This window comes from Leucoraja erinacea, chromosome 21 (assembly GCF_028641065.1).
Source record: "Leucoraja erinacea ecotype New England chromosome 21, Leri_hhj_1, whole genome shotgun sequence".
NCBI lineage: Eukaryota > Metazoa > Chordata > Chondrichthyes > Rajiformes > Rajidae > Leucoraja > Leucoraja erinaceus.
Genome location: NC_073397.1, coordinates 12,184,526 through 12,200,941, shown reverse-complemented (window position 1 = coordinate 12,200,941; position 16,416 = coordinate 12,184,526). Strand labels below are relative to the sequence as shown.

Sequence of the window (16,416 nt, the reverse complement as noted above, 5' to 3'; positions counted from 1 at the left end):
AGTCCAAATGTGGCCATAGCAAAGCTACAATTAAGCTGCAGCGTGAAATAGTTAAATATGTTGATCTGGAGCTTGTGTGGTGCTTGTAAATAATGTTTCCAGTTTATTGTGCCACTGCTTCTTAATTGCCATAAGTTTTATCAACAGGGAAATTAAGCCAATCAATATTAATTTATTTACAATTACTTGAGGTCAGGATTTTGTTCTGCACGGATTATTGTGTGATACTTGTTTTGTGATTTTAGTACTATGCTGTGAATGCATTTCAGGAGGTGTTAATTAAATAGATATATTTGTATTCGGACTTTTGAAATCAATATCAAACAGATTTAGTTAACCATTCAAGATATCTAATTTTCAGTTTGGACTAAACACAATGATGAATGAATTTAGAATTTTTGATTCAACTATACTGTTTAGTTTTGTTTAGTTCAGAGATACAGCATGGAAACAGGCCCTTCGGCCCACCGATTCCACGCCGACCAGCAATCACCGATAGTACACTAGTTCTATCCTGCACACTAGCAACAATTTATAGAAGCCGTTTAACCTACAAACCTGCATGTCTTTGGAAGCGGGAGGAAACCAGTGCACCCAGAGAAACCCATGTGGTCACAGGGAGAAAGTTCAAATTCCATACAGACAGCACCCGTTATCAGGATCGAACCCGGGACTCTGGCGCTGTAAGGCAGCATCACCATCGCTGTGCCACTGCGCTGCATCATAACCTACTATCACAATTATTGATACCTTCCATGGTTGTAATCTCACAGTACCCAATACATTTATTAGGTACACCTGCATTTTAGACCCATTTCTTCATGGGAATTATTTAATTCATCGAACAAAACATTAACAATGACCTCACAAAAATAATTGTTAAAAGGAATATTGATTGAATCTTGCCACTCCTTAATTAGTGCACGGATCTAAAACCAACCAAGGTTTGAGTAAACTCTCTATGTGAAGCACAATACTTATTGTTGCTAAGGCACCTCTGTGTTTAACTTTGCCTTTCCTTCTAATGATCCATCCACTTGCTGTAAATCGGATACCCTGAGGTCAACTGGAGGATAAATAGTGAAAGGGAGGTGAGCCATTAATGAATAAGCTAAGATGGAATACTTGATAAACAATTCATAGCGATCTATAATTGAGCCGATCCATTATTTACCAGTCTTCTTATTGACTGATTCTGACCTTAGAAATTTCCTGAGTTTCACTCTGCAATTGTGTGTCTGAGAAGCAGGAAGGAGAAAGCTGAAATAGCTCAAAATAACAATCATAGAACAGAGAACATAGAACAGTACAGCACAGGGACAAGTCCTTCAGCCTGCAACGTCTGTGCCAACTCTTACCTGCCTGCACATAATCCATATCCCTCCATTCCCTGCATATTCGTGTGCCAATTCCAAAGTTTCTTAAAAGCCACTATCGTATTTTCCTCCACCATCATTTTTAGACACAAAAAGCTGGGGTAACTCAGCGGGACAGGCAGCATCTCTGGAGAGAAAGAATGGGTGACGTTTTGGGTCGAGACCCTTCTTCAGACCATCACCCAGCAGTGTGCCTCAGGCACTCACCACCCTCTGTGTAAAAAAAACTTGCCCCGCACAGCTCCTTTAAACATTGTCCTTTTCCCCTTAAAGCTATGCCCACTAGTATTTGATATTTTTATTCTGATTATCCACCCCATCTATGCCTGTCATAATCGTATATGCTTCTATCCAGTCTCTTTAAAACTCTGGCATTCCAGAAAAACCAATACAAGTCTGCCCAACCTTTCACTGTATCTAATGCCCTCTAATCCAGGCATCATCCTGGTAAACCTCCTCTGCAACCATTCCAAAGCCCCCACATACATCATGTAATGGGGTGACCAGAACTGCATGCAACACTCCAAATTGGCCCTAACCAAATTCCTATAAAGCTGCATCAGGGTTATTATACTCAATGCCTCAACCAATGATGGCAAACGTACCAAATGCCCTTCAGATCAAAGAGTACCGGAAACAGAAAATGGGTGTTAACTCTCTTTTCTTACACAAGCATGGCAGAATGTTAATATCAAGTTGCTTTATTGCCAATCTGTCTACACGAGCAAGAGGCTGTAATCCTCCTGCTTTTTCCACTGGGTTAAGTGCCAGATTCAGTAGGAGCCTCATTAACATTAGATAATTGGGATTCTGTAATATTGTCCTCTAGATTCTTAATAAATGTAGATGTTGGAACCCGAAACAAAAACAGAAATGCTGGAAGAACAGTCAAGCAGTATCTGTGGAAAGAGAAACAAGTTAACATTTCAAGTCAAAGATCCTTCACCAGATCTGATGTTCTGCCAGCATTTTTCTACTCGTTGCTCTTATATTCCCAGCCTACTTTTGCCTGCCTTGCAATCCATTAACTTCTCAACCTCTCTATTATCGAAACCTATCTCTTTAATCAAGCTTTAATTAATGGGCAGCACGGTGGCGCAGCGATAGTGACGCTGCCTTACAGTGATTACAACGCCAGCGACCTGACTTTTACCCTGACGATGGGTACTGTCTGTATGGAGTTTGCACGTTCTCCCCGTGACCATATGGGTTTTCTCCGAGATCCTCGGTTTCCTCCCGCACTCCAAAGACGTACAATAAATATGGCATAAATATAACCTTGTGTATGGAGGATAGTGTTCATGTGCGGGGATCGCTGGTCGGTGTGGACTCGGTGGGCCGAAGGGCCTGTTTCCCCACTGTATCTAAACTACACTAAACTAATTAAGCTTTCAGTTATATTCTAATATTCTCATTTGTGTTTAACAGTCCTTATTTATCATGCACCCCCCTGAAGGTTCCTGGGATGGTTTATTGTGTTAACGGTGCTAAATAAATACAGGCTGATCTCACCAAGTGAACTGAAAATCTGACAGTGATGTCCTTCAATAAATAGTTGTGGATTGTATTTTAAAGTTTAAAAAAAAATTAAGACAATGTTGAAAATAGTTACACGTTTATTGGCTCTAATTTTCCCACTTACTTTCTCCAAATCTTTGTTTTAAATTGGTGATGTGAACTGCCTTTGTAGATCCATAATGATTTTTGCACGGTAATCAATAATTAAAAACCAATACCGTGGTTATTTGTGGCGTTACCCCAAACATTTTTGGAATATTGGCACAACGTCTACATCTAAGAATCATGCCCTGTATTGTGTGAAAATTACCAACCAACAGCAAACTGGATCATATGAATCACACCCTGTTATATTGAGGGATTACGCAGACTACCAATTGTATTCAATTTCTACAAAGATTACTATGAACTTGCGTTAGCTTTGCCAGTGCTATAATGGGCACCCACTTGAATATAGGATGTAATATTACACTGCACACTGACCTATAATTCACACCTTATGTTTAGACAGTATTTGTTCATTAGGTGTACTTGCTTTTTGGACACATTTCAAATGATGATGCACAGTGTTTATGAATATGTCAAGTTTTATCATCATTTCCACCAGGTAATCTTAAAAAGCACACTGACCGAATCTCACCTCTCCTTAAATACACGTGGCTTTAAAACTGATTGGCTGAGTGAACCTCCCATGCAAAGCACAACATATTAATTTGTTGCCAAGGCACTGCTGTGCCTGAACTTACCTTTCCTGCGAATTATACATTCAATTAGTGTGAACAGGACTTCCCGAGGTCAACTAAAGTTTAGAGAGAATGAGAGAGAGTTGAGCCATAGAAGAATAGCCTAGAATGGAAATCTTGATAAACTATTTATAGGCATCAATACTATGGCCAATGTACCATTTAATAGTCGTTTTATTCATGGATTATCTCCAAACAAATATAAGTTCTGCTCTCATAAGATTCCAGTAAAGAAATAAAAACAACATGTTTAACTCCACCTGCCACACTGCTGGCAAAATAGGGTTAAAATAGAACGATGCTGTTAGCAATCCATTCCCACAGAGCAGTTCATCTAATCCCCTTTTTGAACAGAGCAAATTACGTGTCCTAAGGTAATTATTGGGTTCAATGGTAATTCTCTTCCTTTGGTAATTATGATTACCTTAGTTTATCATTTCCAATTTAGAAATTAGGAGTGGTAGCCTGTGACACAATACAATCTTTCCTGTGGTAACACTAACATCTCCAATAGGACTTTGGGAAAGTCCTCCCATTTTTCACTCAGCGTGTGATGGACAGTGGAAACTGGGGGTCAAGGGATGCGGGGAGATATTAACTCAATATTCCTCATCCGTTTTTACTGAAGAGAAGATCATGGAAGGTAAGGTGAGGCATGTGAGTTGTGAATTACCAAAGGGGAGGTATAGGTTGTTTTAATGTACATTAAGTGGATAAATCACCAAGGTCTGACCATCTGCTTCATCGTTAGCTTCAGGTGAAGTTCTGGAAGGGCAACAAGGACAAGCCAGGGAATTGCCGGCCGGTGAGCCTAACTTCAGTGTAGAGAAAGCTATTGGAGGGGATTCTTAAGTACGGCATCTACCTGCATTGGGATAGACATGGACTGATTAGAGATAATCAGTATGACTCAGTACATGGGAAATCATGTCTATTTAAATTGATAGCGGTTTTTTTTGAAGAAGTCACCAAGAGTTTAGTTTAGTATAATTTAATTTAGTCTAATTTAGTTTAGTTTATTGTCATATGTACTGAGGTACAGTGAAAAGCTTTTTGTTGCGTGCTTTCTAGCCTGTTTTACTTTAATACATGAAGTCTAAATGACCCTCTTCACATGACTCAAATGTCATGAGCATTGCCATTTATTAATAATCTACACTCAATAAATTAGATGCATTCACTCACTTCTGCCAAGCAGTTATACAACTCAGAATTCTGTTTAACTGAACCAATTGTCATAGTTCCCAGGATTCGCTTTGCAAGATAAAGAGATATGTCTGCACAACCAGTCACAATATCTACTTGATCTGGTGGTCCTGTTTATGTAAGGAGGAACCTAATTTACCAGGTTACTATTTACACAGTGAGGACTCATTAAACAATCACGAGCGGCATTTACAAGAATGAGGCTGCATTTTCATGATTAGCACCAAATTGAGATCTCATGCATGGATGTACGGTTGCCTCGTCTACATAATTGGCTCTGCATTTGCACAATTGGAAAATCAAGATGCCTGGTCTAGAAATTTACATCCGCAATCAGAATCCTGGTTTCATGATTAGGAGTCTTTTATGCAAAAAAAAAACATTATTTGTGTCATCAAGAGTAGCATTTAAAGTCAACGGGCATGTTTTGAAATGTATTTTGATGGATAAGAGTTGGGAGGAAGCTCAATTCTGGCCTGGACTGATTGGGCAAATGGCCTGTTTTGATGTTATAAACACTTGTCAAACATGCGTGCTTAAATAGGATTGTAATTTTGCATCTCAGACTGCTCTCCCTTGTTGAAAATATTCTATAGATCGCAGCACAGTGGCACAGCTGGCAGAACTGCTACATCAAAGTGCCAGAAACCTGGTTCCGATCCTTACCTCGGGTGCTATTGTGTGGAGTTTTCACCTTCTCCCTGTGACTATAACTTTCCTCTGGATGCTTTCGTTTCCTCCCACATACAAAAGATGTGTGGGTTTGGATGTAAATTAACGACTATAAGTTGCCGCTAGTGTACAGGGTGTGGATGTGAAAGTGGGATAACATAGAACTAGTGTGAACATGTGATTGATGGTCTGTGTGGATTCGGTGGGTTAAAGGGCCTGTTACCATATTTCCGTATTTTTCAATCAATTGAAAATGCTTGAACGTCCCCATCTTGCAACCAAATGTGAATGTCTGTGACCTGAATGTGGGGAACATCATGCATGGTCAAACCCGCATGTACAGATATATGTTCCTGCACATTGGGCTCAGGTGATCCAAGGTAACCTGCTATACTAATACTAATTCTAGGGGTGGCATAGTAGGGAAGCTCCACCACATGAGTTCCAACATGTCCTCATTCTGTGTGGAGTTTCCACCTCCTCCCTCTGACCATGAGGATGCCACCAGGTGTTGTGGTTTCCTCCCACATCTCAAAGACATGCTGATTGGTAGGTTAATTGGCCATTGTAAATTGCCTCTAATGTGCAGGTGAGTGCTAGAATCTGGGAAGGCTGATGGGAATGTGGGGAGAATAAAATGAGATTAGTGTAGGTTTGGTTAAATTGGGTTCTAGATGGTTGGCATAAAGTCAAGTCAAGTTTATTCGTCACATACGCATACAAGATGTGCAGTGAAATGAAAAGTAGCAATGCTCGCGGACTTTGTGCCAAAAAGTACAAACTACAAACAGAATCACATATTCTTTTACATTTTACATATTGTGGGTGGAATGGAAAAAGGAAAAAAAAAAACAGTAGAATGGTACAGTAAAGTTAGTCCCTGGTGAGGTAGGAGTTTACAGTCCTAATGGCCTTAGGGAAGAAACTCCTTCTCAACCTCTCCGTTCTCACAGCATGGCAATGGAGGCGTTTGCCTGACCTGTACTGTATGACTTTTTGATTCTATTAAATTGTTTCTCTGAAATCGTACCTCGATTTGGGGCAGGGGTTTGAATTCACAGGAGGGAGGCAGATGTATACTAGTTGTCAGCAGCTTCTTTGCTCCAAGTCTTCCATTGGCCCCAGTCCATCACACAAATGCACTTGATTATTTCTGTTTCCACCAAATTAGCCAAGAATAAGGACACAAGGGGAAACTCTCATTGAAGGCTCTCAGACTATCTTTAATCAGATCTACTGGACTTTATCTTGCACTAAATATTACTCCACTCATCATGTATCTGTACACTGTGGACTGCTCAATGTTTTCATGTATAATTTTTCCGCTGACTCGTGAGCACAAAACAAAAACTTTTCACTGTAGCTCAGTAGACGTGACAATAAACAAACCAAACTAAACTAAACTAACATTTCCTCAGTTTGTATGGGGGCAGCATTTGAATCTCTTGTTCCTATCACACATTATGCAATGATTCATTAAATTATATTTAAGATGCTGCTTGCTGTGGCAATAGAATATACTGTACGTTCTTCGGAATCTGCATTAACTTATTGCATAGTTTTGCAAACAAATTTTACTAAATCTAACTGGAAACTATGATTCATTTGCAAAATCATTGGCCTCCATAAACCTTTCCAATCCTGAAGCAGAGGTCCATACAGGAAAATAAAACAGAAAATCACCTTTGACGATGTCTGCAGTTTCCACGGAACTTTGCAAGGCACCCCTTGTGCCTTGTGGCCATATCCAGAAAACAACCTGTAAGTTATATTCACTAGTGTACAGTCTACATGGGATAGACGCCAGTGCACCAACAGCCTAAAAGGAACTGTTTCTATTTGATGTGCTTGTGATTGATGAAATGTGCTAGCAGTGATCACTGTTTCCCTCACAAGTTGTAGGCTTTCCTGCTTCTGATAACCATGCAAGCAAGTAATTTTGTTTTACATGCTGAGGAAAATGCATTATTTTGAAAAAAGTTCTGTTAACAATACTCCATTAAAAGCAATAAAATTAATAGTCATATTCGCCATGGTAATTTTGGAGGATTTGATTCTTATTCAGGTTCCAATTGCAATTGCAATCAAGTACTTATTCCCAAATTCCTTGTTAAAAATACTCTCTAAATGCACAACTTTGATCTTTACACAAGTATTTATGCGTTTAACTTTAATGATATCTCTTTGACAAAAATTAAAAGCTCAGCCTGGTGTAAAAATAAGTAATTTTGAGATGTGGTGTGTAATGTATTGATTTGACCACATCTAAAGCACTTTTGGCTCTTTTTAAAACCCATTTCCTTTGTGATTTACTCTATGAAATACATACCGCTTTCTTTGTAGATTTCAGGCAACAGTGCAGAGAAGAACTTTCGTAATGATTGATAGCATCAATCTTTTAGTTAGTAGCATTTTTGCAAATGGATGTTTAGTCTGGTTTTTTGGTCCCCCTGTGGTTTTTCGGGAGGATTCATATCAGAACAAACTTGACAAGACCATTTTTTTCTTGTAGTCAATTAGTTGTACTTGCAGTGATTTACATTGGACTGGTGATGAGTTAATGGAACATGAATGGAAATCAAATCCTCCAAAAATGCCATGGTACATATAACTATTCATTTAATTGTTTTAATGGAGTATTGTTAATAGATGTCTATTCATCTAAATTGTCACGTAATCCAAAACATTATTAAAGAAAAATTCCCCAAGTTACCCAGGGTATCTCTATTTCCTCAGAATTGTACATGTTATGTTTTACTCAAGGGCAGCCTAGTGAGCTGCTCATTCACTAACATTGTGATGTCCCTCCTCAGGAACATGGTGGGTTTAGGATGGAGGACATACGTCATTTGTTTTTAAAGATTATAACAGATTATATCCTCATTGTCTACTAATAGTCAGTATATAGTGTCTGTGGAGTAAATATGCAGAATTTATATTATAGTCATACAACAACAGTGGCAAATCAAAAGCACTACATTGATTGTAAAGCATTTGGGGTCAAATGAAGCTGGGTAAGGCTCTATACAAATGCAAGGTTCTCTTGAATTGGGCCCCCCTTGGAAATCGCAGTTCTCAGGAAGCACTTTGCATGTAATCACACTGCAATGCTTTCTGCGTTTTCTTGTTTTTTGGCTTTTCAACTATCTTTTGTCCAACTTTTTCCAATTACCATGAATTCCACTTCCAGAATTCTGGCAAGGCACTTCATTCCACAACAAACCTCTTTGTAAAAGAAATCTTTCTCATCTTTTTCCTTACTCATTTGTTTAAAAAGTTTATTAATTTTCAGGAATCTGAATGTGGCTGGCATTACCCCATTTATTACCCATCAGGGATAACTCCCAGGTTGCGCCAGAATGGCCTAGGCAAGTAAGTAGAGTGTTTTCTGTAATTGGTACACTTGGCAACCACTGTGTGCTGGTGATGAAGAGAACAAATGTTTATCATAGCAGAAAAGGTGATGTCAGTTGGTTGTTGACTTAGATGGGAAGCAGGGAAATAGGCCCTTCAGCCCATCTTGCCCATGCCACCCAAGATGTTTCATCCACGCTACTACCACCTGTTTGGCCCATTTGGTCCATATCCTACACCATTCCTAACCATGTCCCTGTCCAAATGTATTTCAAATATTGTTATATTGCCTGCCTCAACTACCTCCTCCTGCAGCTCGTTACATATATCAACCACCCTCTGTGTGACTTGTCCCTTGTTGATGGTAACAAGGCATAGGGTTGTCAGGAGGTGAGTCACTGGCTGAAAAATACTCAGCCTCTGACCTGCTTTTGTAGCAACAGTATTTATAATGACTTGTCCAGTTGAGTTCCTGATCAATGGAGATGCCAAGATGTTCTTGGAGGGGGATTTAACAATTGTAATGGCAATGAATGTCAACAATAGATAGTTAGAGGTTCTCCAGTTGGAGATGATCATTGCCTTGCACTTTTTTGCCTTGCTGTTTATCTGTGCATGCCTGAACAACGTTTCATCATGGTCTTGCTGAAAGGATTGTTTCATTTGCTGAGGTGATGCAAACTAAATTGAACATTGTGTAACCATCAGCAAAACGCACAAACCTTTAACTGCACAATGGAAAGGTTTTCCATACTAAAGCTGATGGCGTTAGGAACCTCTACAATGATGCCCTAGGATGATTCATGCCGATCAACCAGGGTCATCTTCCTTTTTGTTAAATACGACTCAATCCATTGTAAAATTGGCTCTTTGATGCCCATTGAATTCAATTTGAACCAGTACCTCTTGATGTCAGTCAGATAAAAGCTGGCTTGATTTCATCAAGAGTGACTCTTAGCACACCTCTGAAATCTAGATCTTTCATCCAAGGCTATTAAGAAGTCTGAAACAGAGTAATCCTGGAGAAACCTTAACTGGGCAAAGGTAAGTAAGTTATTGGTGAGTAAGTGTCACTTGACAGCACAGTCAACGACAGCTTCCATCACTTTGCTGGTGATTGAGTGTCGACCGATAAATAGATGGTTTGAATTTGTGCTGCTTTTTGTGACAATTCAAGGCAATTTTCCACATTGTCAGGTACACACCAGTGTTGCAAGTTCCTGGAATCACTTGACTAGATGCACAGTTGGTTCTGGGGAACTGCTTGTGTGTTGTTGCTATATCCAGTGCTCTCAATCCTTGATAGAGTCATACAGCGTGGGAACAGGCCCTTCGGCCCAACTTGCCAACACTGGCCAACATATCCCATCTATATTAGTCCTACATGCCTGCATTTGGCCCATATGACACGAAACCCATCCTATCTATGTACCTGTCTAAATGTTTCTTAAATGTTGCAATAGCATCTGCCTCTACTACCTCCTCCAGCAACTCATTCCGTGCATGCACCAAGCTTTGTGTGAAAATGTTACCCCTCAGATTTCTATAAAATCTTTCCCCCTTCACTTTAAACCGATGTCCTGTGATTCTTGGTTCCCCGACTCTTGGCAAGTGGCTCTGTGCTTCTACCCGACCTACTCCTCTTATGATTTTATGCACCTCTATAAGATCACTCCTCATCCTCCTGTGCTCGAAGGAATAAAGTCCTAGCCTGCTCAACCTTTCCCTATAGCGCAGGCCCTCGAGTCCTGGCAGCCTCCTTGTAAATCTTCTCTGCACCCTTTTCTACTTGACAACATCTTTCCTATAACGTGGAGCCCACAACTGAACACAATACACTAAATGTGGCCTCACCAACGTCTTATATAACTGCATCAGAACTCATCAGAAGGATGGTGTGTATGTAGAATGAACTGCAAGAAGAAATGGTATATGCAGGTATAATTACGATATTTAATAGACGCTTAGACAAGTATGTGAATAGAAAAGGTTTGGAGGGAGTGTAGGTAAGTGGGATCATTTCGGTTAGGCAACTTGTAGAGAATGGATGAGTTAGGCCGAAGGGCCTGATTCCATGCTCTATAGCTCTATCACCATGACCTTTCTTTATGTCACCGGGAGACTAACTTCTGTGATAACAGAGATCTCATTTGATGATGATTTTAAGTTTATTCCCTCTAGTTACAAATCATTATGGTTACCAACTGTTACACTTTCCAATAAACATAACTCTAAGCAACTGCATCAGCTCTCTGATAAATTGGCCTAATTTGTGTGGAAAGAGACCATATTTCTCAAGTTTATTTTAATGAAGACATCCTTTGTTCCTCAGTAAATCTCTTCTATGACCAGCCCATCACTTTATCATTCTTCCCAAATTAGGCATGGAACTCTAAATACCTTCTGCATAATGTGTTTTTTTTTTTGTAAGCTGTATTGCTTCTTTTCTTTTGAACTTAATTCAGTAATTTGGGAATCTGAGGAATAATACATACACGTTGTCACTGATTTATCTATGTTCTTCTGTCGAATGTACTTGAACCTCATGGCTTCACTCCTCTCATCATTTGCTCCCATCAAAGTGTTCCCATTTACCATGTGTTTACCATCCCTTTTGCTCCTCTTCAAATGTACCAATTGCACATCTCTCCATATTGAATTTCATCTGGTATTTATCTTCCCAATCTACAAAGTTGTTTATGTCCTCCTTCAGGCACTTGCAGTCTTCTTTCTTGTTTATGCCAATTTTGATGCTGTAACCCTCTACTGTCAGATCCAGACAAGTAGTAGTTAATGTACTTCTTTTAAAAAATCTTGGGTTGTATTTGTCCATTAAGAATACACTAGTCTGTATTCTCTGTCACGTAGCCAACTTCCTCTACAAAGTTAATGACCTAAAACATTAACCCTCTTTTTCTCTCTCAACAAATACCATCTGACTTCAGTTTACCAGCATTTTACTTCATTATTTCTTATGCATGTAACTATTAGAATAACATATGCCTTAGATATACCGAGATATATTTGCCTTCCCAGTAAACACCTATCCTAGACTGTATCATATCCATTCCACTTGTTCATTATTAAAATGTGCCATTTGCTTAAAAGCTCTATCAGAAATGACTTAACTTTATTCCCTGACACTTTAGTACATTAAAAACTAAGCATTTCCAAGTATGTTGAAAGTCAACTGACCTGAAACATTAACTCCTGAAACATGTTTCTCCCCTATGTATGTTGCCTGAAACACCGATTGTTTCTTACATTTCTCTCTCTTTCTTTTCATGTTTACAAATATATAGACGCTGCCATTAAACTTTACACTGTCGAGTGAGTATTAGTAGCTTATTGCGATATGGCTCAATGCCAATGTTAAGTTAACCAGCTTAAAATTCTCCAGATAATGAAAATATATATAATTCGCAAAGTTATTTGGCAATAAATTAGCAGTCAGAAGAGACATTATTTTAACAACAAAAGTATAAAGAATGTTATCGGTAGCTTATCTTCGAAAACTGCCATTGTCCATAGCCTATGGAACTTGGTGCATTAATGAACAAATGAAGGAGGTCTAAATGCCATCTCCTGTCATATCAGATACATAAATTGTTACAAGCCACTTTATACATCCCTTACATACCCATTAATGTCAAATTTCCAATATAATTATTCAAAATGTTCTTGATAAACGGCCCAGAATTTAATGGGGGCATAGAGGTGTGATAAATGTGTATTGTTATTGTGTAAAAAAAACGGCAATTCATGGTGAGCTTTTGGCTGAATCATCTCTCTATTAGTGTTGCAGAATCCACACTACATCTGTTTCAAGAAATGACAGTATTTGCACCATTAAACAAATCACCCTCCGTGCAGGAAGTCAAGGCTGGTAGTTAACAATGTAAGGATTGTTTTAAAGATGAGATTTATGTTTTTGCAATGCCATTCAGAGGCTTAGACAGAGAGCAAATTTAAACCATTGAGTCTTAATTTTATGTGGTAAATTGATCCTATGGCTTTTTTAAAGCTACAATATCTCTTTTACATATATTTTTTTCCCCACATCTCCTTTCCATTACTGTTCCCTTTCTTAATGTCAGTCTTTCCCATGGTGGCCTTCTATTCTTAAATGAATCATGTCCACTTTTCCTGCTTTGCATTCCTCTGCTGCTTCTCTGCCCTTAAATTTCCTTGCCTAAGATGAACAGTTGATTCCATTATTCATCAAAGTCCCAGACGCCCTGTTGGCCTCGGTACACCATTTGTCACCTCGCACTGCCCAGCCATTTGCAATATAAATGTTTTCTTCCTAATTTAAGGACAGACTAATAAAAATGTCGCAGATGTTACGGTCCAAAAAAGGCAATTCTCCAACAAATTCTGAAGCAATATTATTGCATTAAAATGCCAATTTTCTTCATTTTCTTTCTATCCATTTTGATTCCTTGTACATGCGGAAAATGGAAACTAGTCGAACTGGGTTTATGTTATCAAGTCCCGATAATATAAGTAAAAAGGTTCCTTGATGTAATTCAATCTGACTTTGCCGTTTGAGAATATCAACTCTGTAAACAGTAGTAACATTTACGGGCAGTTCGTGGCTTATTGCAATTACCGAGAATGTGCAAAGGCCTACCAGGAATTTCTGCTTCTCTTTTTCAAAAACTAACTTGTTTTGGCTACAATCACTTTTATTTCGCAAAAGATCATCTCAGCTTCCAGAATTCCAACCAATAGTTTCTTTAAGACACAGATACAGAAACATCTATATGGAGCACAGTTTGTGTGACAGATGGGCAGAAATTAAACAGTGGCAGATGACAAAGACGTACGGTTCAGGAGTCCCTACTCCAGACAATCTGCAAGCAAGCATTTAATTGGAGAAAGGAAATAGGAGACTGCCTCAACTTTGAGTGCAATTTTGCACCTGCTGCTATATATTTATTAAATGTGAAGTGCTTTCACCAATTCTGACAGACTTTTAGCAAGCATAAATAGTCTTTAATTTCATGCCAATTTGCTCCATAAATAATCTTCAGCCCCCCCTACGTATTTTTGGAGGAAAATCATGCATTCCATTTTAAGTTGTTAATGGCTTTTCAATAAATCCCAGATATTCAATAAATCTATCCAATCCTATGTTCAACAAATGCTTATTATACATTTTACATTTACATTTATCTATATTACGAAAAGTCTGATCTTGACCGCTTTTGGCTCGCTGTGCTGCGATTTCCGAGAGAACGGCACCACCTACGGCTGTCATTTTTGGCCACCTCGCTCAGAGCCCCCCTCCACCTTCCGGGACTGGAGGATTTTTCCCATTGATGAAAAATCAGAGAGATATTAATGTTTTTAAATAATTTTAAATAAATAATTTGCCATTCTCTCTGCTGCCCCTGCTGGAGGGAGGGGGAGGGACTATAAAACCAGGAAATGGTGTGCCTCACTCAGTCTCTGCAAGATGGAGGAAGCCGTCACGTCTCTCTGAGCTCTGAATAACACTGAACACATGTCTACTCAACTGTGAGTGCCCTTAATATGGTTTGAAAATGAAAATATGGTTGGTTTGAAGTAAAAATGCACTGCTAATGAAGTAAAAATGCACTGCTAATGGTTGTTAGTGTTTAAAAAATGTTGAGAACCTCTCTCCTGTCAATCACACCATGAAGGCCACACCTTTTCCGGTGGAAGGGGGAGGGATTATAAAACCCGGAAGTGTGGGTGTGGTTCAGTCTCTGTATGATGGGGGAGGGAGAGGTCACAACTTTGAGCTGTGAATCAACTGAACACACTGAATGTCTACTGAAAAGTGTGTGGTGTTTTGTGTGAGTTTTATGGTGGTTTCACCTTGCTTGAAATGGTATTAAACTGCATTTTAATATGGTGGCCTTGCACCCTGCATGAAATGGTATGAAACTGCACCCTCCTTGAATGTGGTGTCCTTGCACCCTGCATGAAATGATTGAAAAGGTAAGAAAATGGATTTGAATTTGGTGTCCTTGCACCCGGCTTGAAGTGGTTGTGAGCCCAGCAGCTGTGAGTGAGCTGCCAGCACATCAGGCTTGAGGGATGTCCATACTAGCCCTCTGGAGACCAGTAGTCCCTGCAGCCAACAACACCCATACCAGCTCTCCAGAAAGCCCCCCCCCTCCCACCCCTCCACTGGCCACCAATATTGGAATTGGTGGAGAGGTGGAATATTGCGTTGGGGGGTCAGCCCTCCCGTGTGAACATGGGACCCAACGGGTCCCACTTAGTCTAGTACATTATACGTTTTGCACAAAGGTGTCTGAGGTGGTGAGGGATGTGCGTTAACATGGACTGAAGACTGCTTATCATATAGAGGAGAGCAAGATGGCATAAATGGTTAGTATAAGAAGGCAGCCAGAATCATTGAGGACCCACAACATCTTGGCCTCGCACTTATTGCACTACTGCCATTGGGAAGAAAATATAGGAGTCTGAAAACAGTGACCTCCAGGTTCAAGAACAGCCTCTTTGCAATAACTATCAGGCTCATGAACACTATAAACATTAACTACACTATGAACCACAAATTGGCTTGGTTGCAGTAAGGGCCTCAGGCTTTTTGCAATAACATTGGTTTATATTTATACTTATTGAATGATTTTGTGCATTATGGCTACTGTGTTTACAGACCTATAATGCTGCTGCAAGGAATTGAATTGTTCTGTCTTCAGTAAATATGACAATTAAACTCTCTCTCTCTCTCATCTTTTTTCAGACTGGAAATATGTAAATGATGGAGTGCCCCATCTGTCCGAGCCCTCAATTACAGTAATAACTTGGAGGAGAGAACAGACTGAAAGGTGTCCAAGTTTGCTGATAACATGAACATAGATGAGAGGACAAGTCAATTAGGAAATTTGGAAATTGCAACAGGACACAGATAGGTTGCTCGATTGAGCAACATCTTGGAAAGTGGAAGGTTATATGCTTCAGTAGGAGGAATCAAAAGGCAGACTACTAAATGAAGAGAGATTTCAAATAAATACATTCAGAGGGATCTAGGTGTTCTTATTCATAAAACTCATAAAGTTACTATGCAGATGCAGCAAATAATTAAGAAGGTAAATTACCTATTGGCCTAGTTCATATGAGGTTGGAGTTTGAAAACAGAGAATTGTTGCTACAATTGACATAATGTTGCTGAGGCCACATCAGTGGTACCAAGTATACATTTGGCCCCTTATTTAAGTAAGGATATCTTAGTATTGGAAGCATACCAGAAAAAGATAAACCAGTCTAATTCTAAGGGAAAGAGGGTTGTCCTATTACGAACAGCTAGAAATGTTAGATTTGAATCCTTTGGAGTTTAAAAGAATGAGGATGACCTCATTGAAACCTATGATTCTAAAGGGTCATAAATAGGTAGATGCAGTGATTTTTCCACCACTAGGAGCATCAAGAAGCGTAGCTACACGAGAAGATCAGGAGTGGTCCCAGATGATTGGAAAATTGCCAATATTGCCCGACTGCACAAAAAGGGAGCAAGGCAAATTAGTGGGAACTATAGGCCGGTTTGG

The 16,416-nt window shown here is 39.4% G+C and overlaps 1 protein-coding gene across 5 annotated transcripts in view; it reads right to left on the bottom strand.

Moving 5' to 3' along the window:
• Window positions 1-16,416, bottom strand: part of LOC129707254 (eyes absent homolog 1-like) — a 207,803-nt gene that overhangs the window by 178,930 nt on the left and 12,457 nt on the right. The window contains exon 1 of one of the 5 annotated variants that reach the window (XM_055652148.1): window positions 3,641-3,675. The exons of the other annotated variants lie outside the window; for them this stretch is intronic. Coding sequence (XP_055508123.1) covers window positions 3,641-3,660 — 20 coding nt within the window. The 5' untranslated portion in view covers window positions 3,661-3,675. Of the gene's footprint in view, window positions 1-3,640; window positions 3,676-16,416 lie in introns of those variants that run through there. 5 annotated transcript variants of the gene reach the window in all.